Source organism: Sus scrofa, chromosome 13, assembly GCF_054392235.1.
Source record: "Sus scrofa isolate SSC_HxYL_T2T_F1_AM1 chromosome 13, Sscrofa_HxYL_maternal_Yorkshire_Landrace_v2.0, whole genome shotgun sequence".
In the NCBI taxonomy this organism is placed as follows: Eukaryota; Metazoa; Chordata; class Mammalia; order Artiodactyla; family Suidae; genus Sus; species Sus scrofa.
This window is the reverse complement of record NC_139395.1, coordinates 151,666,454-151,694,437: the sequence shown is the minus strand read 5'-3', so window position 1 is coordinate 151,694,437 and position 27,984 is coordinate 151,666,454. Positions and strand designations below refer to the sequence as shown.

Genomic DNA, 27,984 nt, shown 5'->3' with positions numbered 1-27,984 from the left:
AATATCCAGAGACAAGAGAAGAGTGGGAACTGACCTCCCTGAACGTTTCAAAGATTAACAAGCAGGCTCTCCATTAAACAGGAGCACTAACACCTGCTTTACGAACAGCTCCAAAATCCCTCCACACTGTGAAACCAAGCTGCCTGCAGGGTCCCAGCTGGGGAGGTCTCCGCGGCAGGAAGGGAACAGATGCACACATCCAAGCTGTTTTTTGCTCTAGAGAAAAGTGTTACTTACTGTACCCCTCTAGAATATGCTTTAAGATTGGACTGCCTTTGTTTTATAGGGTCAGGACAAATCTGTGACTCATTTTCACTAGTGTGCCTTTCTGCCCCTTCTGAGGGCGACCTTGGGCCAAAGCTGTCTGTTTCAAAAGGCCTTGGACTCCCAAGGCCCTGATGGCCTGTGAAGTGCTGCCCCCCAGTGGAGCAGCCTGGCCATGACAACATGGAAGCAGAAATGGCCTTTGGGCTTTAACCTGAAGTGCAGCATCTGGATTGCATCCACGAAGGTCGGAGACAGATGTGGAAGTGCTGTCATGGTAGTTAAGTCCATGTTGGAATTAGTGACCAGAAAACAATTCCCAAATGTAAACAGGTTTATGACATTGGCACTAGATGCTTAAGTACACAGCCTCTCACACATTTTATTTTTGTTCATTCAAAGACCTTTAGTGTAGGAGTTCCCCAGCAGCTCATCGGGTTAAGAACACGACTTGTATCCATGAGAATGCGGGTTTGATCTCCAGCCTCGCTCAGTGGATTAAGGATTTGGCATTACGGTGGCTGTGGCAGCTGCAGCTTTGAATCAACCCCTAGCTCTGGAACTTCCACATAGCAGGTGCGGCCCTAGAAAGACAAAAAAAAGGACTTTTAGGGTGAATTGCCTTTTTGTTGGAAAAAAGATTATTTCTGGTAATGAGCCTTACCTTTATAACACTAGGTATATCTTTTTAAATTTGAAAAAAAAGAAAAGATTAGTCACATGTTTAAAATAAAAGTATTGGTCAAAATACCGCGCAGCTCTCTTTTTTAACTCTGGTTCTCACTTGCAGGCAGAGAATGTTAATAGGTATGGCTATTTTTGGTAATAGTTGTTTAGAATGGTTTTTCACCACTAAACTGTATGACAATGAACCAGTCTATTTGTAAGGCTGGGATTAAAAAAAAAAATAACATGAGGAATTGCAAAGCCAGTCTTCATTCTTGTTAAAGGGAACAGAACAACACAGCAGTATTTTCGGAATGCTGTGTAACAGTAGGTCTCTTAATTATACCAATGGTAATTCCTCAGGCTAGGGCTTGTGTTAACTTGGTACATATAATTGCCACAAAATATGACAATGACAAATTACAAAGCCCTGGCTGGTTTCCCATTACCACCCTAAGATTGTAAAGGTTGTATTTTCTGGGTAGCCTGGACTATTAACTTTACCATCTGTTCCTCAGTTTCAGTTGAAATAGTTTTCTTTCTTTTCATAAATGAAAGACTCTATATGGGAAGGAAAGTGATCCTAACCATTGTGCTGGTAATGTCTAGGATGTGACCAGGCAGCATTTAGGGGAAAAAAAAAAAAAAAAGCTCCTCTTTGGAACAAAGACCACACCCCTGGGCAAGGGTGACAGTCAACTTCGAGAAAGACCTGGCAGACTCAGGCAGGGGGGCATGTTCCCGCTGGGGGTGCCTTGAGAGAGGTCACCCACAGAAATAACCGGCACAGGGACACATCCGCACTTTCTTGGAGGTGAAGGAATTTGGGGTGGAGAACCAGCATGTCTGAAGTGGCCGAGCCGAGTACCAGCTCAGGGTCTTTCTGGCCACGTCTTACTGTGAACATCAGTGTCTTTGTGTTTGGAAGCGTTTTCGGGAGGAGGTGCTTGACCACGTGACCAAGTCCTTGTTTTACTGTGAGAGGAACACTGCTGGGCAACAGTATTTCCCCTCTCGACTTAGAAAAGTTAGATTAAAACATTGTAAGATAAGGGCCCTCAATCTCTTACTGGTTTTCTATTTTTCCTGGTCACTGTCTTGTCCTGCAGCCATGCTGGGGACCGGCTCGGTAAGCTTGAAGACGGACTGGCAGGAAGAATGACTTTTTGGAAACCTCTTGATATAAATCTGTCTATTTTTCCTGTAAGTATAGAACCATTATGAGTAGCAGAATTAGGTTTTAAAACTGTAAAGAAAGAGCTGGCATCCCTAACAGAACGGAAACTCTTCCAGAATCCTACACCACCACTTTGAGGACAATTGATGCGAAAAATCACTAGACCCACTAGTATGTACTTCAAATCCAGGCAGAGCACATACCAGTTTATTTTGAAATGCAACACAGATCAGTATTTTATGAATACAACTTATTACTACGTTAACATTATCAGGTAAAAACAGCTTCCAAATGCATGCATAGAAAGTTAAGCATAGTCTTTGAACTCCTTATTTCTAAATATACAAAAAATACATTTAAATTATATAATTTTAGTGAATCAAAGACTTATAAAATTACAATTTTGGTTTTCACAACATAGAAAAAATATAAAAATGACTATATATACGGTTGTATAATTTTTTACCCAAATTTCAAAGGAGCAGTATGTACTGATTTTTGTCTTAAAATGTTTTATCTGAAACTCAGAACTGAAAATAATTTGCAGGTTGTACCACATCACTGCCAACCTTTCATTACAAGTGAATAACCAAAAACACAAGTGGAAGTGAGGGCACAATCTCTTCACATGCCTCAATGCTACATCTTCTAAACCCTTCCTGCCGGAAGCTGGCTCCAGAGGAACGTTTCCGTCAGGGAGGATGTGCTTTTATTCCATGACTAACTCTCCATGGTGCCTTTCATAATCGTCAGTATGTGTTAAATGAATGACCCCAACCTTAGCAAACAGAACACACCAAGATGCAAATGAGCAGCTTGTGTCTACAAAGCACTACCTAGTACCTCAAAGAATTCTGTCAGAAGGTGGTCCCCGGAGGGGGGGGATCTGAAACACCCAATCAGGTGGGGGTGGGAGGTGGGCCGAGGATGCCTTTGACTGTGCCCTGAAATGAAAACAGTCAATCTGACAAAATACCCACCCGACACCACCCTCTGCATTCATACTTCATAAGAAGCTGTGGCACCTGGTGGGGTTGGATGTTCTCAATTCATCAAAGAATGCCACCACTTCCAAAGAGAAATGAATCCACGTTAAGAGATAAAGAAACCAGTTACCGAGAGAGATGACTAGAGGACAGGGCGGCATGCCTTCTTTATCTGCAATGAGCATTTTAAACGTTGATGGACCAAAATGCACACCGGTTGAGACCCTTTTTAAGAGGGGAGTTGTTCACTGAGTTCTTGTTGCCGAAGTTCAAGGTGATGCAATCCCACTATTTGTGACACTGTTTTCCATAAACAGGGACAAACTATAATACAGACGGCTGAATAAAACCCCCAATCCAGCAATCCTGGCAAGCCTGTATTTCTCATCTTATCTTCTATAACTATTCCCCAAACAAATGAAAAAAAATCTTACCCAAATTAAGTAATAAGGCTACTATCACCCAAATCGATTCTATTTTATAGTGGAAATACATTTTGGAAAAATAAAAAGAGAAAAAGCACGAAAAATAATCTTTCCCTCACATTTAGTTTATCAAGTACAAGAATACTCTAATCTTAACATGCCCAAGTTAAGAGTGCTGACTTTAAGAAGCAGAATTTTCATGTTCAATTCAAAAATAATCTATTACGTATCTGTCTGCATTAAATTTTAGGCTACGTATTTTCTTCTCATTTTTTTCTTAATTTTCAAGCTTCCATGAAAATAAACATTTCAAAAATTAGTTTTCCAATATGATACTCTTCTAATATTAGCAATTATATTTTAATTGATAACCAGTCAGTAAGGTAGTAAGCTAGACTTTTAAAGAAAAACCAATTAAAAAAAAAAAAGGGGGATGATGTTTCCACAAAGAACATTGTGTGTTTAAGATCTAAAGCAGGCCTGAACTTGGGCTTTATATTTTCATCCAACCCTTTCTTAAAGAGTCTTAAATGCACATTTAGCAATTAACATATGAAAACATGATGTTAATTAGACAATGTCCATATGACCAAAGTGTTTCTTGGCTGCTCCAAAATGTGGGGACGATACTACTTTTAGCTCATGACTGCCCAACTGGAACATTTCACTGCCTCTGGACTTCCAACTTGGTGGGGATTACATAGAGCCATAATTAGGAAATGGAGTCAAACAAAAGAGTTGAATGAAAATGTAAAAATAAAATAATAAGGGTGTCTAAGCCTATTCTCCAATGTCCGTCCAGGCTCCACTTCTCAAGTAATGCCTTCCATGTGCTTTCAACAACCGAGGTCTCTACTCCCATGCAATTAGATTGGCTTCAGGTCCCTAAGTGAGAACAGCTCTTGGCAAACACCTTACTCGGTGGTGTTCTGGGAATGGTGCTGTGAAAGGTCTTGTCATTAACTAGTGACTGAGCTTTCCCTTTCTGAGGACTGCCATTCTGCTAAAATGTGATGGAGGCTGAGCCCCAGATAAGGTAGCTTTTCTCTACGATATACACATACTTAGTAAACTCAAGCATATTTCCTAGTGGCAGGCAGTAATGACTCAACTGAAAACAAACGAAAGGGGTTCTAGTTGTTTTCTGATTACAGGCACTACCCCAGAGTTTCACGGACATATACATTGTATAATTCATTCACTAGACAGGAGGGGGAAGGGCCCAGCCATAACTTCAGGGCATTCCAGAGAACAAATGGCTTCCAGCATGCGGTCAAGCACTTGGAGAGGGAATGCGAAACACACTGCAGACTGAAACGTAACTGCTGCAAGCTGGGCATTCAGTGGGTACAACTTCATCACTCAGACTGTAACGCGCAAGTATTTAGTGTTACGGATCTTTACTTATCAGACACAGGAAGGAAACAGGAGGATATAAAATGCCAAATCCCTTTCCAGCGCCATCATAAATATTGGGAACCTCTGGTTGAAAGAGCATGCTGAAATGGACCGGCCAGGATGTTTTATGTAACAGCTTTTGTTTTTCGTGTTTTATAAAATCCCAGGCCCATGTGACACTGGATTTTGGTTTTTGTTTTATTTTTTTAGTATTTTAAAAATAGTTCTTACTCATATTTTATGAAACGTATTGGGAACTGAAAAAGTCTGCAGCATTTTTTTTTTTTTTTTATCATTGGAAAGTTTGTTGCTGGGGTGGTGGTGCAGGAAGCAAGAGCTACTCAAATTTCTTGTGTTCTTCGGTATGAGAAAGGACCTTTCTTCTCTGGTGTATCATGTGGAAGTATAACTGGGGGAAAACTGGAAGGAAAAGAAAGAACTGGTTAAGGAGATGCTTTAAAATCACATGTTCTACAAATGATGCTTAGGTTTCTCCTAACTTGAAAATGCAAATGACAAACAACCAAACAAAAATCCTTCCACTGATTCTTCACCCAACTACCTCAGCTCTGTCTTTTCCTTCACGGTTAAGCTTATGAAAAGAAAATTTTCCTCTTTATTCTCTCACCAGTGAAGTTCGCAACTTACAGCAAACATTTTATCACCACTGAAACTATTTTTATCAACCGTGCTTATGACCAATGTGACTATACCTTATCATCCAACCCTGGATGAGAGTCAAAAAAGAAACTACTCATACTTGATCATCAAATGGATAAAGAAGATGTGGTACATATACACAATGGAATACTACTCAGCTATAAAGAAGAATGAAATAATGCCATTTGCAGCAACACAGATACAAGTGGAGAGTATCATACTAAGTGAAGTAAGTCGGACAGAGAAAGACAAGTACCCTATGATATTACTTATATGTAGAATCTGAAACACAAGTGAATCTATCTGCAAAGCAGACTCACAGACAAGGAGAACAGACTTGTGGTTGCCAAGGAGGAGGAAGTTGGGGTTAGCTGAGGTAAGCTATTGTACATGGAGGGGATAAACAATAAAGTCCTACTATATAGCACAGAGAACTATGTTCAGTGACCTGTGATAAACCATAATGGAAAATAGTATTAAAAAAAGATTTTTTTATATATACGTATAACTGAATCACTCTGCTGTACAGCATAAATTAACACAACATTGTAAATCAACTATACTTCAATTTAAATAAAAAAAAGAAAGGAAAGCAAAAAAATAAAATAAAAATCGCATGTTCTATGCAAAGCACACGGTCCTCCCTCTGACTCTGACTACTTTATCATCCAGCCACCAAGGAAGGTGACATGGTGGGTGTGGGGAGAGAGAAAAAACAGAGACTTGCTTCCTGCTTTAGCCGAGGGGAAGGTGAACTGGATGACAGATACTACTCACTACTGTCAATACCATTACCAATCAAGATGCCCCGGGGCCGCCAAAAACACTCTTTACACACTCATGTTATCTTCTCTCATTTCCCAACAACTAGGGGAAGAATTCCAGTGATGGGGTTGTTATTCCTGCTCACAGAGGAGGAACTCAAGCCTCAGAGAGAGTAGGCACTTGCCTGGGTCTCAGAGCAGATCACTGCCAGACTGGGGCCAGGCTCGCCCTCTCTGTCACTGTCCTGTCACCTGGGAGGATCTTCCAAAAGTACCTCCCAAGAAAGGCTGTTCTTTGGTTAGGAAGGCTGAGGAGGGAACCTGAACTAAGCCAGGTCTGGATGGAGAAAAAGTCCATAGGAAAAGCCAGCCCTTAGGCACTGGAGAGTCTGTTTTTGGTTATTTCATAGACTTCTTTAAAAAGGACTGGTTCTCAAATGAACAGGGTAGTCCTGCCTTCCCGGGGGAGCATTTGGAAATGGGGGCTGGGATCACTGGCATTCAGGACATGGGGCCAAGGATGACACTGGCAATGTGCGACAGTCCCCCAGGAATAAGAGTTGTCCCATCCCAAATGTCCACAGTGTCCCTGCTGGGAGAGGCCACCAAGCTACTTGACCTTCACAATGTCACCATAAACCAGGGGTTCAAAAACCATGCAAAGACTCTAGTGAGAAGGTCTTGGGGGTACACTATGCTTCCTTCCCTTCCCGACAGCTCCAATCGTTATTTTTTTTGGACAGTAACCTGTGTTTGGGGGGAGGTAATTTCCACTACTGCCAACTCTGCTCTGACAGTTTCTTCCTTCTTCAATGGGTTCCAAGTTGGCCAAATGTCAAATGATCCTCCCAAAGTATTCCAAGACATCAGTGGGTGTGCGCACACAGATCGGATAAGCTGCAGAGGAGGCCCTGATGCTGAACAAGGCTGCCATCCACTCCACTCGCTATTTGCAGGCAGGAAGTTATTCACAGCAAAGCCTCGGCTTGTGCATAAAATTCAACAGTGAGAGAACTATTTTGGTATGAAAGCCAGAAAATGTGACAAGCTCTATAATCTAAAAACTGGAAGTAACGATATAATTAAGCCCTAAGGAATGCTAATTGTAATCATTTAAAAATGTGGGGCCGGCCGCAGTTCCATAGGTATACTTTAGTGAAGGGAAACTGTGGGAAAGTATACTAAGGGCTCTTCCACTGGTTGCATTCGTGACCACACCACCCATATAGGGCGGCTATAGCCCTGTGGAGTCTGAGGGAGGACAGCAATCCAGAAGCCATTCGTTTTGCCCTAGTGGCAGGCCAGACAGCTGAGTTTATCTTCATGCTCTAGGCAAGGGCCTGTGGCAACAGAACGGGAGAACAGATATGGCCCTTGCATTTCTTGACATCTTTCATAGGTTTCTCAGTGTCCAAGAGAAAGGAATGTGTGGGGAGGCCAGGAGAATGGGATACTTGGGCTGAAGATTCTCTACTGCTCCCGCAGTGACTTCCTGGAGACCAGAGCTTGGGTGACACTGTCTCCATCTCAATGATCCACACGTTCCCACTGAATCCAACTATAGTGGTTGGATCAATTCCAGATGCATGACTACTGCTTTTAACCACACTGAAAATCTCAATCTGACATCAGGCTATCTGGAATTCTACCCTCTGCTCTGACAGTTCAGGACATGCAGGATGGAGATGGTGACTGCGCATGCGTGTGTGTCTGTCTTGGTGTGTCGGGGTGGGGTTGGGGGGTATGGGTGACACTGGGCCCACCTTCCTGTAAGGAGATGACCTCTCTTAGGACCAGAAGGCTGAGAGCAACTGCAAATGCTCTGCCTGGGGCAAGTTTCTTCTATTTCTCTAAAAATCCGAGGTGTGGCTATGGTTACTGACAATGGAGAGTGCCCTGCTTCTTGGTACTCTTGCTCTCCATCAATGTTTCTCGTTTCTTGGAGTTCCCGTCTTGGCGCAGTGGAAACGAATCCCACGAGGAACCATGAGGTTGCGGGTTTGACCCCTGGCCTCACTCAGTGGGTTAAGGATCTGGTGTTGCTGTAAGCTGTGGTGTAGGTCACAGATGCAGTTCGGATCTGGTGTTGCTGTGGCTATGGCGAAGGCCGGCAGCAACAGTTCTGATTAGACCTCTACCCTGGGAACCTCCACATGCTGTGGGTGCGACCCTGAAAAGACAAGAGACAAAAATAAATAAATAAATAAATAAATAATAAAAATAAAAAGTTTCTCATTTCTCAGCCTTTTTAAACCCCCACCCCTAGAGCCAATTTTCACCAATTTGTGCCAGGGTAGGGAGTGGGTCCTGCAGATCTGTTCATACTCATACTGCAACTGCAGCAGAGCAGGAGAGGAGTAGCTCACAAGGGACTCCAAAGTACCCCTGTAAGGGAACACTTCCAGGGCTGTGGCTCATGGGCCACACACAATACGGGCTACATGTGCAACAATCCAACAGCAGGACCATAACGAAGAGTGCTGCTTTACATGAGATATGCATATCATCAACTTCCCATTCAAGAAGATTAAAAGAAACTGAAGTTGTAGAAAGGACACCAAATTTGGTAATGAAGACTGCATGTCAACAGCAGCCTCTCCTAACTCTGCATTTTCTTCTTATAAATACAAAGTTTTGGAAAGTTGGAAATGTGCAGTTGGCTGGAATGAACTGGACAAACTGGTCTCAATACTAACAAACTACTGAAAACATCCAGGGCGAGGGGATCAGGCCAAGGGCAGGGTGAGTGCCAGTAGATGCAGTGATTTGTAGCAGGAGATACGGTCTGGGCTGCCATCTTGAGCCTGGGATTTAGAAGGAACCCTTTAATCCTTGTTCTTGAAATTAATCCCTTTTCTTGTTCTACAAGAGCTAAGCTGCCTTAAAAAAAAAAGAATACAGACTTTAACCAAGCCAAGTTCTCTTACCAAAAAGAGGCTGAGAATGGAAGAAGCGGGGAGGACTGAGGTAGAGAAAGTGGTTGTCTGCTGAGAGGAGAGCGTTGCTCTACTCTCCCCAAGACAGCTGCTTCTGAGGTCTGTGTTTTCTCTCTTTTTCTCTTTTCAGGCCAAGAAGGAAAATCCCACAGGACTGGGTGTGTTTTCCTTCAGGGATCCTATCATCAGGGAGGGCTGCCGGTGCTTGACTGGGCCCCTTCTCTGCACTGAGAGATCGACAGGCAGAGGAGAAAGACCGGGCGCCAGTCTGTCACCAGAGCACAGAACAGACTAGGAGGTGCAGACAGACTCAGGTGGCTCTGGTCAACTGTGCTGGAATAAAGCCCCTCCTTCTTCAACAGAACGTAAATCTCACAGCAGCTCTGAGGGAGGGGCCCCAGATTTGTGTCAGTGGGGCAGCACCTTGTTACTGGTTTGATTTTATGACAGTCTCCTCACCCCTTCCCCAGTTATCCAAATCCTACGCGTTCAGAGATTTCTATTGAATTATAATAAATAAACCCTGTCTGGATAGTATTTGCTACTCTGGCGAACAAAACTAGAAAGGTGAAAAGCTCTAAGCTAATTTTCGTTGCTTACATTTTTACACTCTTCCATATTTATCTTTTGTTTGAAAATCAACTACTTCTTATATCTGAAGAGAGATGGCTTTTAGCCACCATGGTTCCAGCACCAGAACCATTATCATTAATAAAGAGTGGAAAATGAATCATGAAGCAGAACTGCATCCAAGAACTTCTTCAAGATAAACATTCACATGAAATCGGGATGCAGTTTTTTTTTTTCCCTCACAACATATGAAATGCAATCTTCCACAGGGGGACACAAACATGTCACCTACGACTGTTAAGATGATTCATTTAGTTAATGCTGTGGGCTAAAGAAAGATCCAACCCTCCAGTCTGAATTTAACCTGAGGGTTAGGGGAGAATATAGCATCTTACAGACCAAAATAAGATGCAGAGTCACAATGCCTACGGAAGTAGCGAAACATTAACTTTACACTCCCTTAGGTAAAACAAGATCCTTCTGGATATACAGAAATCAATCATAGGGTTGTAACTGAACATCAGAATTTGAGAAAAGAAGTAAACAGCTCTTCCTCAGCAAACAGGACTCCCTTCACACGCAGAAGCCTCAAACACGGCCTTTTCTTCTGTTAACAAGTATACCGATGGGCACATTTGATTACCCATATATTTAAGCCTTCAGCCGTGCTATTAAAATAACTGGAAACCATCCTGAAGAGAACACTATGTCCTGTTCAGATGATTTTAAGTGCTTATTTCCAAACCAGAAAAGAAGAAATATAGAAAAAAATAAATTGATCTATTTTTTATTTTGTTACTTGTTTCTAGTTAACTACCGATTCCTTAAAAGTAAAGTAACTGTCTATTTTGATATAATAAAAATGTAAAAACCTCTTTACAGTGTTTTTCAAATACCGTAACAAGCAGTTCTCAAGAGAGAGAAAAAGTCAAGGTAAGGTCTTTAATGGCTTCTCTTTGCTTTCTGCTCGCTACTTTCCTCCAATAGACAGTTAACCTATCCTGGCATTCACTGCTTCAAACCCACACACTGAGAAGGGCTGCATTTTGGCAGCTGTATTGAGAAGGGTTCATCTTTATTCAATTACTACCAGAGAAAATTCCCTCTGACAGTCGGCATTCAACAAAAACCAAAGCGTTCCCAATAAATTAGATTTATGGTGTAAAAACAACCAAAGCATTTAACTCTAGTTATTGTGTGGAGCCAATTTTAAAAGCATAAATAAATATATGCGTAAGTGTTTACTTACTTGGAATGTAGGAGATCATCATCAGAATCAGGAATGTGTAATAGTCAAAGGAGAAATTGTATTTGTTTGGCAAACTGATGGAGTACAGGCCAGCCTGTCTGACAAAGGGCAGAGCAGCATATACTGTGAGCAACTCTCCCGACACTCCCATTGGGTACAGCACAATGAAAAGTGTGTACCTGAAACAAAACAAAACATCCGTTACTGAGGTTCCAAGGCAGCTTTAGCAGAGAGGTGCACCCCTACCTCTCTCATCACCCCTGGTTTGGTAGAAAGCTATCATTTATACATTTTCTTATTTACCCAACTGCTTAAATTCAGGTTTTACAAGCCTGTTTTTGAAAGGGGTTTCTGAATGTTCTAAAATAAAATAAAATAAAATAAAATGTTTGGTTAGCCTCACAATTTGGCCTAAATAAACAACTCTTCAAAACAACTCCCTAAAATAACTATGATGATGCCAGATAAACAATGGCAAAGCAGGGTCACTGAATCATGGTTTATGCTGAAGGGTCCTGTCCCATGGGGGTGGGGGTGGGGGCGGGGGGTGGGTTTGGGGGAAGGTGTTGGAATACGGTGTCCAGGAATCCCTACAACGTGTATATACTGCTACAGTTTTTCAGATGTCTGTACATGCTATTGCGAAAAATAAAATACATGCCAATTTAAAATCATTGAAAATTCATAATAGCTTTTGGTCATTCTGCAATTTTTCGGTCAGAAAAACTCCAGTTACTGTCACATGAGTGACTCCTTCCAATTATCTTCTCTTTAAAAAGGAGTTCTTTATGTTTCAAAAAGAATTCGGAGAGGCTCACCCTATGGAACTAACTGGAAGCCATTGTGAGGTATAAGCATTGCTACAGAAGTCATCGGCCCAGACTTTAAAAAGCCTTTGGGGAGTTTCCGTCATGGTGCAGTGGTTAACGAATCCGACTAGGAACCATGAGGTTGCGGGTTCGGTCCCTGTGCTTGCTCAGTGGGTTAACGATACGGCGTTGCCATGAGCTGTGGTTTAGGTTGCAGACGCGGCTCGGATCCCGCGTTGCTGTGGCTCTGGTGTAGGCCAGTGGCTACAGCTCTGATTCGCTCCCTAGCCTGGGAACCTCCATACGCCGCGGGAGCGACCCAAAGAAATAGCAAAAAGACAAAAAATAAATAAATAAATAATAAAAATAAAAAAATAAAAAGCCTTTGGCTGTCTATGGCTGACATGAATCACTGGGCTCTAAACCTTCAGTACGGGAAATGTGCTGAGAAGTCTGTTATGAAAGGAAGACACGTTCTCCATTGCCAACTTCAGCCACGCTAAGAAGGATGGTGGAAAAGGAAGTCTCTTCCATGGGCCACAGAAGACAATGGACAAAAGAATCTTTCTCCAATAGTAACATCTGGGCTTAGTCAATGAATTTCCCCTAGAACCAGGATCGACAACTTTCATAAGTCTGCCCAGCTTGGTTAGGAACTGCTATGTATTTCCTATTCTTCCCTTTTCCTAATACAAATGTTTATTGAAAAAAAGAGAAAAGAAAAAGAAAGGAGAAGTTCGCATGCTTGAGATGTTGGAAACATTTGGTTTATGTCTCTGTTTAATCGCTAAACTCAAAGTGTCTAGGAACCATAGTTTTCCTTTAAAGTGAGGCAGTGTGGCCCCAAGGACAATTCTGATCCTTTGGCTTTGTCACTCCTTCCTGTAGTCTTTTCTAACTCAGAAACTGCTCACAAATATCACAGATTAGCTCAGATAATTAGATGAACTATCAGCCTTTCACCCAATTCATAACAAATATTACTACTAAAAATAAACAAAGCAAAACAAACGGATAACAGGCTAAACTGCCATGTCACACTTGCTGTTAATTAAAATTTAAGAGTTATATTGTGAGCAAAATTGAGACGAGAACTAAACTTGGTCCAAAAAACTCTCATAATCCAGAAGCTCTTTAGTACAATTTTATTTTATTATTTAGCTTTTTTTTTTTTTTTTTTTTTTTTTTTTTTTTTCCCAGGGCTGCAGCTGCAGCATAATGGAGGTTCCTAGGCTAGAGGTTGAATCAGAACCACAGCTACCGGCCTACACCACAGCCATAGCAATGCGGGATCTGGGCCGCGTATTCGACCTACACACCATAGCTTACAGTAATGACAGATCCTTAACCCACTGAGTGAGGCTGGGGATCGAACCCGCATCATCATGGATCCTAGCTGGGTTTGTTAACTGCTGAGCCATGAGGGGAACTCCTCATCAGTACAATGTTAAATGGACAAAAAGGATGGTATATCAAATCTCTATTGAACAATTTAACTGAAAAGAATTGATCCCACATAAATAACTTAAGTAGAGATAAAAAATTCTGGAGTTCTCTTGTGGCTCAGCAGATTAAGTATCTAACATTGTCACTGCAGTGGCTTGGGTAATGACTGTGGTGCAAGTTCATTCCCCGGCCTGGGGACCTGCACATGCCTCGGGTGCGGCCAAAAGAAATTTTTAAAAGTGTTTCTATTAATCAGAGTTAGGTAGAGTCACTTATACTGATGAAATCTACAGACTAGATTTCTACCTGACCTGTCTCACGCAATTTTATTTTTAGAAATAAAAGTGGTATTTAGGCAATAAAGGAAAAATATGGTGATACATCACTTCAAATGTTAGTCTTTGTTCCATGTACTTCTTTACCTGGCCCATTTGATGAGGTAAGGCAGATGGTTTAAAAGACTGAATGTATAAAAGGAGTAACGGATAATTTCTGTGATTGTCCAGGCAACAACAAACAGGAGGACACTGTCTTCACTCTGTACCTGAAGGAAAAGAAGACAAAAGCAAAGGCAAATACATAAAACACCTAACGAAGAAGCACTCAAAAAGTGGGCAGCAGAGTGCCAACCCCACTTGTGTTGAAGAAGTTGGCACAGTCCCTGGTCTCTAACCTCAGAGGTCATAGCACAGCACAGAGAGAGCCTGCCACGTAAAGGAACACAGGCACCTATGACAATATCTGTGTGGAGCCAAGTGATGAGGGGCAAGTGAGAAGGAACTGGGCTTACTTGAGTAAGAGGGACAGGGGAGGAATGATAAGCTGTGGTCAACAGGGAGAAGCAAACATGATGAGTGAGTTTCTGCATGTTCACTTGCTGACCTGATGTGGAGAATGTGAACTGGTGTTAATAGGAGCCAAGAATAGTTAGGTAAGATGGTACATGAGCAAACTGGTGGAAAGTTTGGGTGCCATTAACAACAATTTTAATTTGATTTGCATGACAGCCTGGAATCCAAGGAAATTTCAAAGAAGGGCAAAATAATGATTAAAACACGACTGAAGGTGCAGTTAATTCACTAGGTGGGATGAATTCATGTGAGGTGTGCTGGAGACCATCTATAAGGCACAGCCCGTTTATTCTCTCCCACTGGTGACTTCTGCCCCAGACAAGGCCTGGTTTAGCTCAAGGATTACAGAGGCTTCCATGCTGATCACAGGAGGAGCTCTGGAATTCCCAGCCTCCGCTGAAGTTTTGTTTTCATGCTGAAAAAGCAATACACTTTTTTTTTTTTTTTTTTTTTTTTTTTGCACTTTTTAGGGCCGCAGCTGTGGCATATGGAAGTTTTCAGGCTAGGGGTAGAATCGGAGCTACAGCTGCCAGCCTATGTCAGTCATGGCTATGCAGGATCCGAGCTGCGTCTGTGACCTACACCACAGCTCACAGGCACCACAACGGGAACTCCACAATACACTTTTAAAAGAGCTCCTTAGGTATTTTTTTTTTTTTTTAAAGGATGTTCTCACGAGATGCCTTAGACTGCAAATCTATATGGAAATTTATCATTGTGGTATTAACTTTCAGCATCTCCCCCTTCCCACCCCGGCTAGGTTTATGGTGATCCTTGGTGCCTGAAATCCAATAATAAGAAACAACCTTGCACCCAATTCACTTATATTTTCTTATATCCAAAAAGGGCAGTTAGAGAGTTGGATATGAATAAGAAATTGAGCAAATCGAACAAATTTCAATTACAAGATGGATCTTCTCTTACTCCTAATATCTAACACAACCAAAGTATGGCATTCTAACCTTGACTTTTGCTTCTCTGCATTTGCAATGTTAATTTAGCACTTATATTCTTCTTCAGAAAGTGTACATGGAGTGATCCACCTACACAATGAAATAAGTAGTCATTTACATACCTATTAACTAAATTGCTCTGACAAAGAATTTCATAAATCCATAGTTACTATTCTCCAAAAATAATAAGAATTTTATACTGTCAAGAGCAAGAGTGCTTTTTGTTTTCCTGGTGCTCTTATATTAGCCAAAGTAAAGCAAAAGCTAAACCCTTCTAAAGCTTTTATGTTTCATTTTTCAGTCTGTCCCCAAATCCTTGCTTAAAACCCATCTATTCTAAAATGTAATTTCAGAGCACACTTTGCTTTTTGATATATTTTGTAATCCTCCTCATCTTAAGGAGATATGTTTTTACAGCTATGGGCTGAAGCTTTCCTTAAAGATCTTTGGGTTATAATAGGAAGTTCTTCTAATATTTTTGCATTGTAATCATCTTGAAAGCAGGGAGCGTGTTTTATTCATCTTTTGATTCCCAAAAGCATTTTGTGCTTTTCACAAGTAGAGAACCTCAACAGATATTTGTGGAGCAAAACAATTCAATCCTAATCAGTTCCCTGCTTTTTGATACCTGACATTAGTTTCTGCGCAGCCTTAGAGGTCTTCAAATACCCACTCTGACCCAGCCTAGAGGTTATCTGTTCACATACCCTTTAGTTAGACTTTAACCAAAACGTCTTTAACAAACCCAGACTCAGGATACATGTGAAAACAGCTCCAGAATCCAGCTGTGAAGACCATGATTCATAATTTAAAAAAGACTAAGGATGGGGGAAATGACCATTTTGTACAAATGATACCTTTAGACTAAGAGGAAGCACAAGGTGTTATTAAGACAGGGCTTGGGTAAAGTCAAGATATCAAGCTTACCTAAGTTGCAGATAACTATCCAGTAACACAAAATGGGGGTAGAATGTAATGAGTTTAAACCAGTAAGATCAAGGAGACTTGGACAGATATTTGTACATCCACATTTCACAGCAGCATTGTAATAGCAAAAAGGTGGAAAGGACCCAAAAGTCCCTTAACGGTTGAATCCATAAACAAAATGTGGCATATGCATACAATAGAGTATTATTCAGCCTTAAAAAGGAATGAAATTCTGACACATACTACAACCTGGATGCACCTTGCACATATTACAGTAAGTGAAATAAGCCATTCAAAAAAGAACAAATACTGTATGATTTCACTCAAGTGGTACCCAAAGATGTCAAATTCAGAGACAGAAAGTAGAGACAGAAGGTTGCCAAGGGCTGGGAGTGCAAGTAAATAGGGAATAATTATTTAATGGGTATGGAATTCCATTTGGAAAGATGAAAAAACTTCTGGAGATGGATGGTAGCGATGGTTACACAAAAATGGGCAAATATTTAAATGCAACTGAACTTAAAAATGGTTAAAATGGTAAATTTTGTTACATATATTGAACCACAATAAGAGGTTTTTAAAAAAACCCAGCAAGATAAAATTTAACAAGGCTAAATGTATAGTAATATGATTCAGTGATAATAAAACAACTTTAGTACTGAATGGAGGAGATCCAGCTTATGAATCCGAGAGATTTGGAGGTTTTGGTGAACCACAAGTTTCATATAAGAGCCAAGAGGGTACAGGTGGCTGTTTAAGCCAACCAACCAACCAACCAACCAATCAGTATTTGGCTAAACTAACATTCTCTATCCCCATTGTTCTGAATGGACTAGACCCCACCTAGGGATCAGAGTCAGTTACAAGAACCCCTGAACTAGCAGAGGCTATCTTGGAAAAGGAAAATGGGTTAACTACTCCAAACTACGGAAAAGGATATAAAGTACAAGAGGCACACAGACATGAGACCAGGGAAAAATTAAAGAGTGAAATAAGTGGTTCAAAATAAGAAAAACTATATAACAAACGAGCTGACTAATAAAACAGGCCCCCTCAGGAAGCTCCAAGGCTCTGGTCATATCCCAAGTGAGACTTCTCAGGAACAAAGGGTGGACGGCTGACCTGGATTGGATGAAGGCCCGTGAGGGCTTCTAGCTGCTGTTCTTTGGAAACCCGTACGTGAAAAAGGCATGAAACTCTGCCTATTACTAACTTGCTGGCATGAGCTCAGTTTTTTTTCAGTTGGTAGAAATTTTTGTTTGTTTGTTTGTTTTGTTTTGTCTTTTTGCCTTTTCTAGGGCCGCTTCCTGTGGCATATGGAGGTTCCCAGGCCAGGAGTCTAATCGGAGCTGTAGCTGCCGGCCTACGCCACAGCCACAGCAACTTGGGATCCGAGCCAAGTCTGCGACCTACACCACAGCTCACGGCAATGCCAGATCCTTAACCCACTGAGCAAGGCCAAGGATCGAACCCAGAACCTCATGGTTCCTAGTTGGATTTGTTAACCACTGCGCCATGACAGGAACTCCCTCAGTTGGTAGAAATTTTAACAGGACTTCTTTAAAATAATTTTCCTTTCTCAAAGAGGGCAAGAGACAGAGGTCCCATCATGGCTCAGTGATTAACGAATCTGACTAGGAACCATGAGGTTGCGGGTTCGATCCCTGGCCTTGCTCAGTGGGTTAAGGATCCCGTGTTGCTGTGAGCTGTGGTGTAGGTCACAGACGCGGCTCGGATCCCGCACTGCTGTGGCTCTGGCGTAGGCCTGTGGCTACAGCTCCGATTAGAACCCTAGCCTGGGAAGATCCACATGCCACGGGAATAGCCCTAGAAAAGGCAAACAAACAAATAAACAAAAGAGGGCAGGAGAGGAGAGAATGACTTAAAGGGTCCTGCTTTCCTCTGTGGATTGCTGAGTGTGTAGAATGGAAATAGTTCCCTGGCTCTTAACTGCCTCCCCACTCCCACCCCTGCAGCGACTGGACAGCAAGGTCTTTGGGGGTCTCACACTGACTGGCATCCTCAGCCCTTCACACAGGTCTGGACATGAGGAATGGGTGCAATCAATACTCCTTAGCCTGAATGATACCTTCTAATTTCTTGCTTTCTTTTTTGGAAACCAGGAGTTTGGAACATTTTTCTAACAAGTGGGGAGCGCCTCTTTTCTAGGAAGGGTCAGTAACTCAGAGAAAAAAATTACCTGATATTCTCACATAAGTTTGTTTGTTGTTTTTTTTTAAAAGCCAGTTTAGCTTTGGAGGGTTTTTTGGAGGCACAAAGGACTAGGATGATAAAAAGTTCAATTTACCTGCTTTTTAACTAAGACCTAGAAACATCATTTCATTAATTTTCAAGAATACAAGGTTTGGTACGTTCAAACAAAGATCTGCAAGCAAATATTCACTGCAGCATTATCCTTAAGGGCTGAAAAGTCAAAACTCAGATGTCCAGCTACGGGTGAATGGATAAACAAAATGTGATCTACACCTACACAATGGAATACTATTCAGTAAGACAAAGGAAAGGGATATTGATACTTGCTAGAACACAGATGAACCTCGAAAACATGATGCTGAGCGAAAGAAGCCAAATGTAAACATTACCCACTGTATGATTTTGTTTATATGAAATATCCAGAAAAGGAACATCTGGAGACAGAAAGCACATGAGTGGTTACCAGGAGCTGGGGGTGTGAAGGGGAATGAGATTTTAAAGGGTGTGATGGATCACACTGTGCTGATGGAAAAGTTCTAAAACTAGATTATGGTGATGGTTGCACAATTTGTTAAATTTGTTAATTTGTTAAATTGAAAAGCATAAAATGGGTGGGTTTTATGGTATATAAATTATACCTCCATAAAGTTGTTTTTAAAAGAAGACTAGGTGTTTACTTTGAATACATACAAATTATTGCCTTTTAAGGGAGAAAGGGGCATTTAGGGCAAGAGGGGAGAAGGGAGATAAAGGGAATTTATCAAGGTTTACAAAGGAAAAGGAGACAAAAGGGCAGATTTGGGCTAGATTGACCAAAAATGTTGTAAAGCCAGGTTTCAAAGCTGCATGTTCACAATCATGGCACAACTGGGGGGCTGGCCAGGAAATCTTCCTTTGCCTGGTGAGGTGAGCTGGACCCTCTACACTGCAGGTTTTAGCCCCTTGCTCTATAGAGAAGGAGGAGGTGCGGGGTGTGGGTGGTTTGTGTAATTTCGCCAAGGGAGTTTACATAGAAATTCAAGCTGGAGAAACAAATGGGCGCAAGAGAAAAACCTTTACACACAGACAGCATCATATGTTTGACTTTAAAAGGCTCAGGGAGTATCAGTACATGAAAAGCTGTCATTTTTATTACATTCAAAGAAAAACAGATGGTGCCACCTAAGAAAACTGCTATTGTAGAAACCCTATTCTTCTTAGCATTTGGGGACCTACTGCTTACCACTCTGGTTATTTCAAAGAAATCCCCTGATCATGCTTTCTGGTAAGTGTTCTTTCCTCTTCCTGATACCTCTTTCATTTATGAAGAGAAGAGATGCTGGTAAAGCTAAGAGATGAGGACTAGAGTCCGTTCTTGCCAGAATTGTGCAAGTACGTTTATCTTAGTCTCCTCTGGTTGCCACAATAAAATACCACAGACTGGGTGGCTCAAAAGGCACAAGGGCATTTTCTCGTCATTTCAAGTCCAAGATCAGGGTTCAAGTATGTTTGCTTCCTTGTAGGGACCCTCTTCCTGACTTGCAGGCAGCTGCTTTGTCACTGTTCTCACATGGCAGGGAGAAAGAGGAAATGCTCTCTCCAAATACGTAAAAGGTATCATGTGTAAGGAGATTAGTGTTAATGGGGCACCAACTGCATCAAGAAGATCCCACCCTCAAGACTTCATCTAAACCTGACCACTTACCAAAGGCCCCGCCTCCAAATACCTCCACATGGGGGCTTGGGGTTTCCACAAATGAATTTTGGGGGACACAATTCAGTATACAGCAATGTTTCAGACCAGGTGTTGGCAAACTTTTCCTGCAAAGGGCTAAAGAGCAAATATTTTAGGCTTTTAAAACACAGGTCAACCCTGTTCTAGATCCATTTGACTTCCAACTCTCCCTGTCTGTTTACCTCTATAAATACCATTCTTCAGCCTTCCTTTGCCGCTCTGTGTGTGTATTTTGCTGAGGGTGGGGAGGCAATATATATAAAACCAGTGGACGCTACGGAAAAAGGAAGTACTCTTAAATGAATATAACATAGGCAAGTTTTTCATGATATGGCATCTTAAATTCTCAGGAATCTCTGTACGTTTGAGATAAAATACACATAATTTAAAATTTGCCATTTGAACTATTTTAAGTGTATATTTCAGTGGCATTAAGTACAATCCAACCACGCTGTGCAACTATCACCACTATCCATTTCCAAACTTTTTCATCATTCTAAACAAACTCTGTACCTATTACATATTACCTCTACATTTCTCTCTCCTTCTAGCCCCTGGTAACCACTATTTTACTTTCAATCTTTAAGAACTTGCTTATTTGAGGTACCTCATTTAAATGGAATCATACTTGTCCTGTACCTGGCTTGTTTCGTTTAGCATAATGCATTCAAGGTTCATCCATGTTGTAGCATGTATAGAATTTCCCTCCTTTTAAAGGTTGAATATTATATAGTATGTAAATATCACATTTTGTTTATTGAGTCAACTTTTTTTTCTTTTTTTGTCTTTTTAGGGCCACAGCTGCTGCATATAGGAGTTCCCAGGCTAGGGGCTGAATCAGAGCTACAGCCGCTGGCCTATGCCACAGCCACAGCAACTCGGTCTCCAAGCCGCGTCTGTGACCTACACCACAGCTCCCCGCAATGCCAGATCCTTAACCCACTGAGCAAGGCCAGGGATCGAACCCGAATCCTCATGGGTCCTAGTCGGGTTTGATAACCCCCGAGCCATGAAGAGAACTCCCTATTGATTCAACTATTGATGGACATTTGGGTTGCTTCCACCTTCTGGTTACTGTGAATAGTGCTGTTGTGAACATGGGTGTACAATATCTGAGTACCTGTTTTCCATTCTTCTAGGTATATACCCAGGAGTGGAACTGGTAGATCATACGGTTAATTCTATGCTTCGCTTTTTGAGGAACTGCCAAACTATTGGCAGAATCATTTTACATTCCTACCAACAGGGCAAAAGGGTTCCAATTTCTCCACCTTTTCACCATTGCTTGTTATTTTTCTTGTTTCTTCCTGACAGTGGCCCTCCTAATCAGTATGAAGTGGCATCTTATTGTGGTTTTGATATGCATTTCCCTAATGATTAGCGATGTTGAGCATTTTTTCATGTGCTTGTCTGTCATTTGAGAAATGTCTTTTGCCCATTTTTAATTTTTTAGGGGGAATGCTCTCTTTTTAATAATTATGATGACAATAGCAGTAAAAATAATCATACCTAATAGCTACTGAATTCATTCTATATGTCCAGCACTTTTTATTTATTTATTTTTTAATTTTTTTTGGTCTTTTTAGGGCCACACCCATGGCATATGAAGGTTTCCAGGTTAGGGGTCGAATCGGAGCTGAAGCTGCCAGCCTACACCAGAGCCACAGCAATGTGGGATCCACACTGTGTCCACACCACAGCTCACAGCAACGCCGGATCCTTAACCCACTGAGCAAGGCCAAGGATCAAACCCAGGTCCTCATGGATGCTAGTCAGTTTTGTTTCTGAGCCATGATGGGAACTCCTCAAGTACTTTTTTAACATATATTACCTCTTCAAATCCCCTTTACAAATGAGGAAAGTGAGGCTTACAGAATTTGAACCCAGGTCAATGCTCCCAAACTCTAAACATTTCTGACTTGTCTTCTTGCACTTCACACACACAAACATACACACCTGCTGCTGTGGGGAGAACATCTCTCTTGCAGTTGAGGATAGAGAGGTGAGGGAGAGACAGAGAGGTGGCGAGTGGAAGAGAGGGCTAGTGTAGTTGGAAAATCAGTTACATGTTATGAATAAATAAACTGAGCAAATAAATCAATATATTTAAAAAAATGGACATCTCGCTATTGGAGAAGGTATTTACAAACATGGATGGAAGAATACCAGAAAGAACACCAAGGTGTTGGATTTTAATTGGAGGAATTGGTATAAGCTCATGATCACACACACACAGAGCTATACACTTTTAGATATACATGTGTATGAGTACATATGTATGTATATACATGTATGTATATAGCTTTCTCTACTGAGAGGACCAAGAAGCAACCACATTCCAGCAGCGAGTAGCATCTCAGCTACCAAGATCATATAGATTCCAATGTCTAAATATATCATCCTCTACTAAAAGGAACAGGACTCCTTGGCAAAATGGCTGATTCCAGGACTAGGGCAGAGGAAACACAAGATGAATCTAGAAATCTTCTTGTCAGAAAGTAAGGAAATGCTCAACAATGATGAAGACAAGTCAAAAGGATAAGGAGATAGGGTTTCCTCATCCTGTGATAGGGCCAAATCACACATAATTTTAGCATCAAAATAAATAACAGATTTAATCCACTGGATTATATAGGAATTCATGAGTCAAAACTGATATAAATAAAATAAATAAACAGGAGAAAGGGAAAGCTCTTCTGTACAGTAGGATGCCAACTAATACATGTAAAACAAATGACAGAAACACAGAATCACCATTTGGTAACCATCACGGGGTGTTTGACAGAGGCAGAAATCATCCCCACAAAAATACTGATCAATAAAACAGGGCAAGAGGAAAAGACAAAATAAATAAATAAATAAAATGGGGCACATGGTGCCCTGAAGGTGGAGAAAGCTGACAGAGACTAACAGAGGGAGGTGACTGAGGTCAGCATCACCAGAGGCCAGAGGGGTAGTCATGACGCTGAAACCTCATGATGCCCTGAGAAGAGCATGGCACCGTTTCTGTGGTATTTCTGCCAAGAATGCATGGCTTGAAGTGGTTATAAGGGAATAATAGATGGATCTAGGTTGAAAGTCACCCTAGAGAAATGAAGGGCTATGCTCTTTTTTTTTTTTTTTTCTTTTTTTTGGTCTTTTGTCTTTTTAGGGCCGCACCTGTGGCATATGGAGGTTCCCAGGCTAGGGGTCTAGTCAGAGCTACAGCTGCTGGCCTACACCACAGCCACAGCAACGCCAGATCCTAGCTGAGTCTCTGACCTATACCACAGCTCATGGCAACGATGGCTCTTAACCTGCTGAGTGAGGCCAGGGATCAAACCTGCCACCTCATGGTTCCTAGTTGGATTCGTTTACACTGCACCAAGATGGGAATTCCTGAAGGGCTGTACTCTTTACAACCGTCAAGGACATGAGAGACAGTGCAAGCCTTCTGAATGTTAGGCTGATGGGTCTGCAGAGACCTGACAACTCAAAAGTAACCACCACAACCATGTTTCTTCCTTCCTTGTGTATCCCGGTGCTTAACACAATACCGGGAACACAGAAGATACTTAGTAAACATCTGCCCTTCCAGAAAGGGAAAAAAAGGACACTATTTAGACAATGAAGTCTGTGCATGGGATGACAGTATTGTTTCTGGGTTGGAGGGTGGTATGCAGGTATTGTAGGAGAGAGAAACACTGAGTATTTAGGGGTGAAAGGACATCATGAACACCTTGCTCTCAAGGTTCAGAAAAAAATATAATGGTTATATAAATGCAGAGGAGTAGGTGATGGAACAAATGCAGTAAAATGCCAATAGTCCTGGAATTTGAATGAAGGAAATGAGAGTTCTTTGTACTGGCTTTTTTCAAATTTTCTGTAAATCTGAAGTTATTTCAAAGAAATTATTTTTATTTATTTATTTATTTATTTTTTGGCTTTTTAGGGCCATAACCCATGGCATATGGAAGTTCCCAGGCTAGGAGTCGAATTGGAGCTACAGCTGCCAGCCTACACCATAGCCACAGCAAAGTGGCATCTGAGCCGCATCTTCGACCTACACCACAGCTCATGGCAACGCCGGATCCTTAACCCACTGAATGAGGCCAGGGATAGAACCCTCATCCTCATGGATCCTAGTCAGGTTCATTAATCGCTGAGCCACAAAGGGAACTCCCAAAAGAAATTATTTTAAAATATCACTGGAGTATTAAGCAACTACTTTGAGGACACAATTAGAAGCAAATACAGTATCATCTGGTTTCTATATATTGCTTTTGATATGAAGCCTCTGAATCTGCTAGAAGAGGCAGGCTACATAACCATAAAAGAAGACATAAGAACACTGATAACAAAAACTATCAATAAGAGCACACTTGAGAAGGAACAACAGATTTAATGCTGACCCTAAATTTGTATCAACATCACTACTGTCTTACACTGTAGGTACCCCGAGGGCATGTCCAAAAACTTGCTTTGAAAAGGGGTTAGCTTACTAAAAAGGCAAAATCAGGTTTTCAATATATGGTTTAGATTAGGATAATAATGATGATTAAGATAATGATAACTCCCATTAGCAGGGCTAATTATTCCTTAAGTATGCTACAGCAATTATGTACAAATTCTCACCAGCTAAGTGTGAAACTATTTTAATAAGTACAAAAGATTTCACTCGTATGTGAACAGTCAATTATATCTCTGCTTTAAAAGTCAATTATATCGCTGCTTCAGGACATAGAAAAGAATTCAACATAGTTGTATAGAAATTCGTCCCTAAAATTTTGGGAAAAGACTAGGTTACATTATAGTGAATATGGAGCTAACATTTACTGAGCACTTACGAAGTGCCAGGCACTGTTCTAACTGCTTACTATGTATTTACTCCTTGCACCCCCAAGACCATGCCGTGAGGAACAACAACTGTGCCTGGGAGGCTGGAACAGGTCCTCAGAAGCTGGACCAGGCTAGTGTACCCTTCAGCTGGGTGGCTGAGATGTGACGTGGTGGCAGCACCCTCCGCTTCCTGCCTTCTCAGTTATCCCACTCCACGTGCTGCTCATTCCTGCTCATGTGTGTGCCCTGTAGAAGCCCTGTGACGGCAGCACCCGTGATTTTTCTCTTTTCCAAGCATCCCAGTGCTTATTTATTAGCACGATACCCAGGGCAGAGAAGGTACTGAATACCTGTTTTCTGACCCCTCGGCAGCCTGGCCTGCATGTTCTCTCCCTTGGGTGAGGAGGGCAGCTCCCCAGGGAAAGGGAGACCACAGGCTGCCGCCTGCTTGGTGACATCAGCAGAAGGTTTGGCTAAGGAACACGACAATTCTGATGACAATCTCGGTACTTTCCATAAATTAAAATTAAGCTTTTTGGAACAAAAATGTAACTCATTTAGTTATCTACTTAAGAGGAATTTCATTCTTGATACGAAAGAGAATGAAATGTAATAAATATTGACATGCGTGGTTAAAAAAAAGATGTTTGGATTAGTATTCGCCTTTTCACACAGCAATTTCATGTGTAAAGTGTCTTTCGTGAATTAATGTTTATTAAAAATCCAGGATACATGTTAAATAAACCAGAAAATACTATTCCTTTTTTGTGGAAAATGTGAGTTATAAGTATCAATATTCTCCCCCTTCCCCTTTTTAGGCTGCGCCCGTGACATACAGAAGTTTCTGGGCTAGGGATCAAACCTGCACCACAGCAGTGACAACGCTGGATCCTTAAGCCACTTAGCTGCCAGGGAACCCCGATATTCTTCCCCTTTAAAGGAGGGAAAAATGTACATCTACATAGATTTTTCTTAGCCTATAATGACCAAGGAAACTGGCTAAAAAATTATTTCTATTATAATATAATAACTAAGGACTGGGAGTTCCCATTGTGGCTCAGTGGGTTAAGAATCCAACTGGCGGAGTTCCCGTCGTGGCGCAGTGGTTAATGAATCCGACTAGGAGTCATGAGGTTGCGGGTTCGGTCCCTGCCCCTGCTCAGTGGGTTAAGGATCCGGCGTTGCCGTGAGCTGTGGTGTAGGTCACAGACGCGGCTCGGATCCTGCGCTGCTGTGGCTCTGGCATAGGCCGGTGGCTACAGCTCCGATTCGACCCCTAGCCTGGGAACCTCCATATGCCACAGGAGCAGCCCAAGAAATGGTAAAAAGACAAAAAAAAAAAAAAAAAAAAAAAAAAAAAGAATCCAACTAGCATCTGTGAGGATGTGGGTTCAGTCCCTGGCCCCGCTCAGTGGGTTAAGGATCTGAGCGAGGCCAGGGACTCCTGAGTTCTGTTTGCCCCAAGCTGTGGAGTAGGCTGCAGATGCGGGTCAAATCTGGCATTGCTGTGGCTATGGCGTAGGCGGTCAGCTGTGGCTGATTTGACCTCTAGCCTGGAAACTTCCATATGCCACAGGTGTGGCCCTAAAAAAGAACAATAAAAAAACCAAACCAACTAAACAAACAAAAAAACTAAGGACTAGGAATGTTGGCCTAGTTAAATGTTTTAACCTACCAAAACAACTCTTGGACATGAAACTAATTTTTTCTGTACATGCAGTGAGAAAAATGTATAAGCATGCAGTCAACAAACAATGTGCAATCAAGTTGGCATTTATGACAAAGTCAGACATGCAGGTCTGAATGCTAAAGTGTTCCCATGAGTCCAGCTTTGATACTACTATCTAATGAACCCATTTCCCAGGAAAACACGAAGGAGGAGTGGTAGGTTGCTACAACTAGCCTCTTCTCCAATCACTGCAACTCTGGAATCAAACAGACTTCCAGGCTCCCAAGCTTCATGACCTAATCCTCTCCCAGCCTCAGCTTTTTCACCTGGAACCTGAGGTAATATTTGCCTTTTTATGGTTGACATGGGGTTACAAAAACCTATCAAGTGCTTAGTAAAGTGCTAGCCATTTAATAAATAGCAATTATTATTATCATTCCATGAAAGAAAAATTCAATTCAACAAATATTAAGTTTCTACTATCTATGCTAGCCACTGCTGGGACCCAATACAGGCTGCTGGCTGCCTCTTAGGCTTAATTACCAAGATAACATACTGTTTTCTTGTTGTTTTGCTTTTTGTTGTTTAAGAGATGTCATCTCTTCCTCCACTGGAAGGCTAACATACTTGTACCAACTCTGAGATGTCAAAAGATCTTGCCAGCTACTAGCCTTTCCCAGTGTTTTTCCTGAGTTCTGTTTAATTCTCTCACCTCCAAAGAGCCTGTATTAAATGAAAAGTCTCATGCAATTATTCCCTTCAACCAAACTCAAGCACGAGGACTGCATCAGAATGGGGTCATAGTTAGTGCCACCTTGATCATATACAGCCAATATAGTCTATTGCTTTGAAGCAACAGTCCTTTAACTGCAGCAAGGCAGCTTGAGAACAGTGTTCCTGTAGCAGGTTACTGTGGCCCCATGGGGAGAGCTGGGGCACACTCACTCCACAGTCTGCTCACAAACCTCTACAGGCATCATCCCAATGTGCCTACCAAACACTCCATGGTGGGGGGGGGGGAGAGAGACAGGGTTCATCATTGTCGGAAACCTAACAGATATGGTCTAAAGAACATGAAATTGGCAATATACGCCGTGAAATGGCATGGTTCTAAACTGTTCTGTGACAGTTTAACAACGGCAAAAATGGCAATAAGGCAGAAAATAAAAACAAAGGCTATGATACCATCTCCTGCAGTGTAAATATTAAAACAATGGCCCATGGTCCTGGTTCACAGATATTTGTTGGGCTTGTACAGTGTTTTAAAAAATATTTGAGCTGGTTTTTAAAATGGAGAGGTTTGACATTTAAAAAAATCTGTATTTCTGCTTTTTTTTCTTTAAAAAAAATTGTATAACACTAGGTAGATTTGCCAATCACAGCTGCGGTGAGTGCTGCCTTTCTTTGGAGATGATGTACACCCTCCAGTCATCATGTTCTTGAACTTTCTTTTGAAACTACCTGTGGGACAGACATCTGTCGCCAACT

General features: G+C 41.6%; 1 protein-coding gene across 6 annotated transcripts in view; it reads right to left on the bottom strand.

The window, feature by feature from the left end:
* Positions 1-2,281: 2,281 nt before the first annotated feature.
* HACD2 (3-hydroxyacyl-CoA dehydratase 2) overlaps positions 2,282-27,984 on the bottom strand; it is a 99,990-nt gene continuing 74,287 nt past the window's right edge. For 2 of the 6 annotated variants that reach the window (XR_014824663.1, XM_084990985.1), the window contains 4 exons: positions 19,980-20,105; positions 13,773-13,894; positions 11,096-11,274; positions 2,282-5,336 (listed from right to left, as the gene is read on the bottom strand). Coding sequence is in view for 5 of the 6 variants with exons in the window: in XM_084990985.1 (XP_084847111.1) it covers positions 5,254-5,336; positions 11,096-11,274; positions 13,773-13,894; positions 19,980-20,009 (414 nt within the window). In the remaining variant the exon portion in view is untranslated. Of the gene's footprint in view, positions 5,337-11,095; positions 11,275-13,772; positions 13,895-18,185; positions 20,106-27,984 lie in introns of those variants that run through there. The other 4 variants (XM_013982376.3, XM_084990983.1, XM_084990982.1 and 1 more) reach the window with 3 other exon arrangements.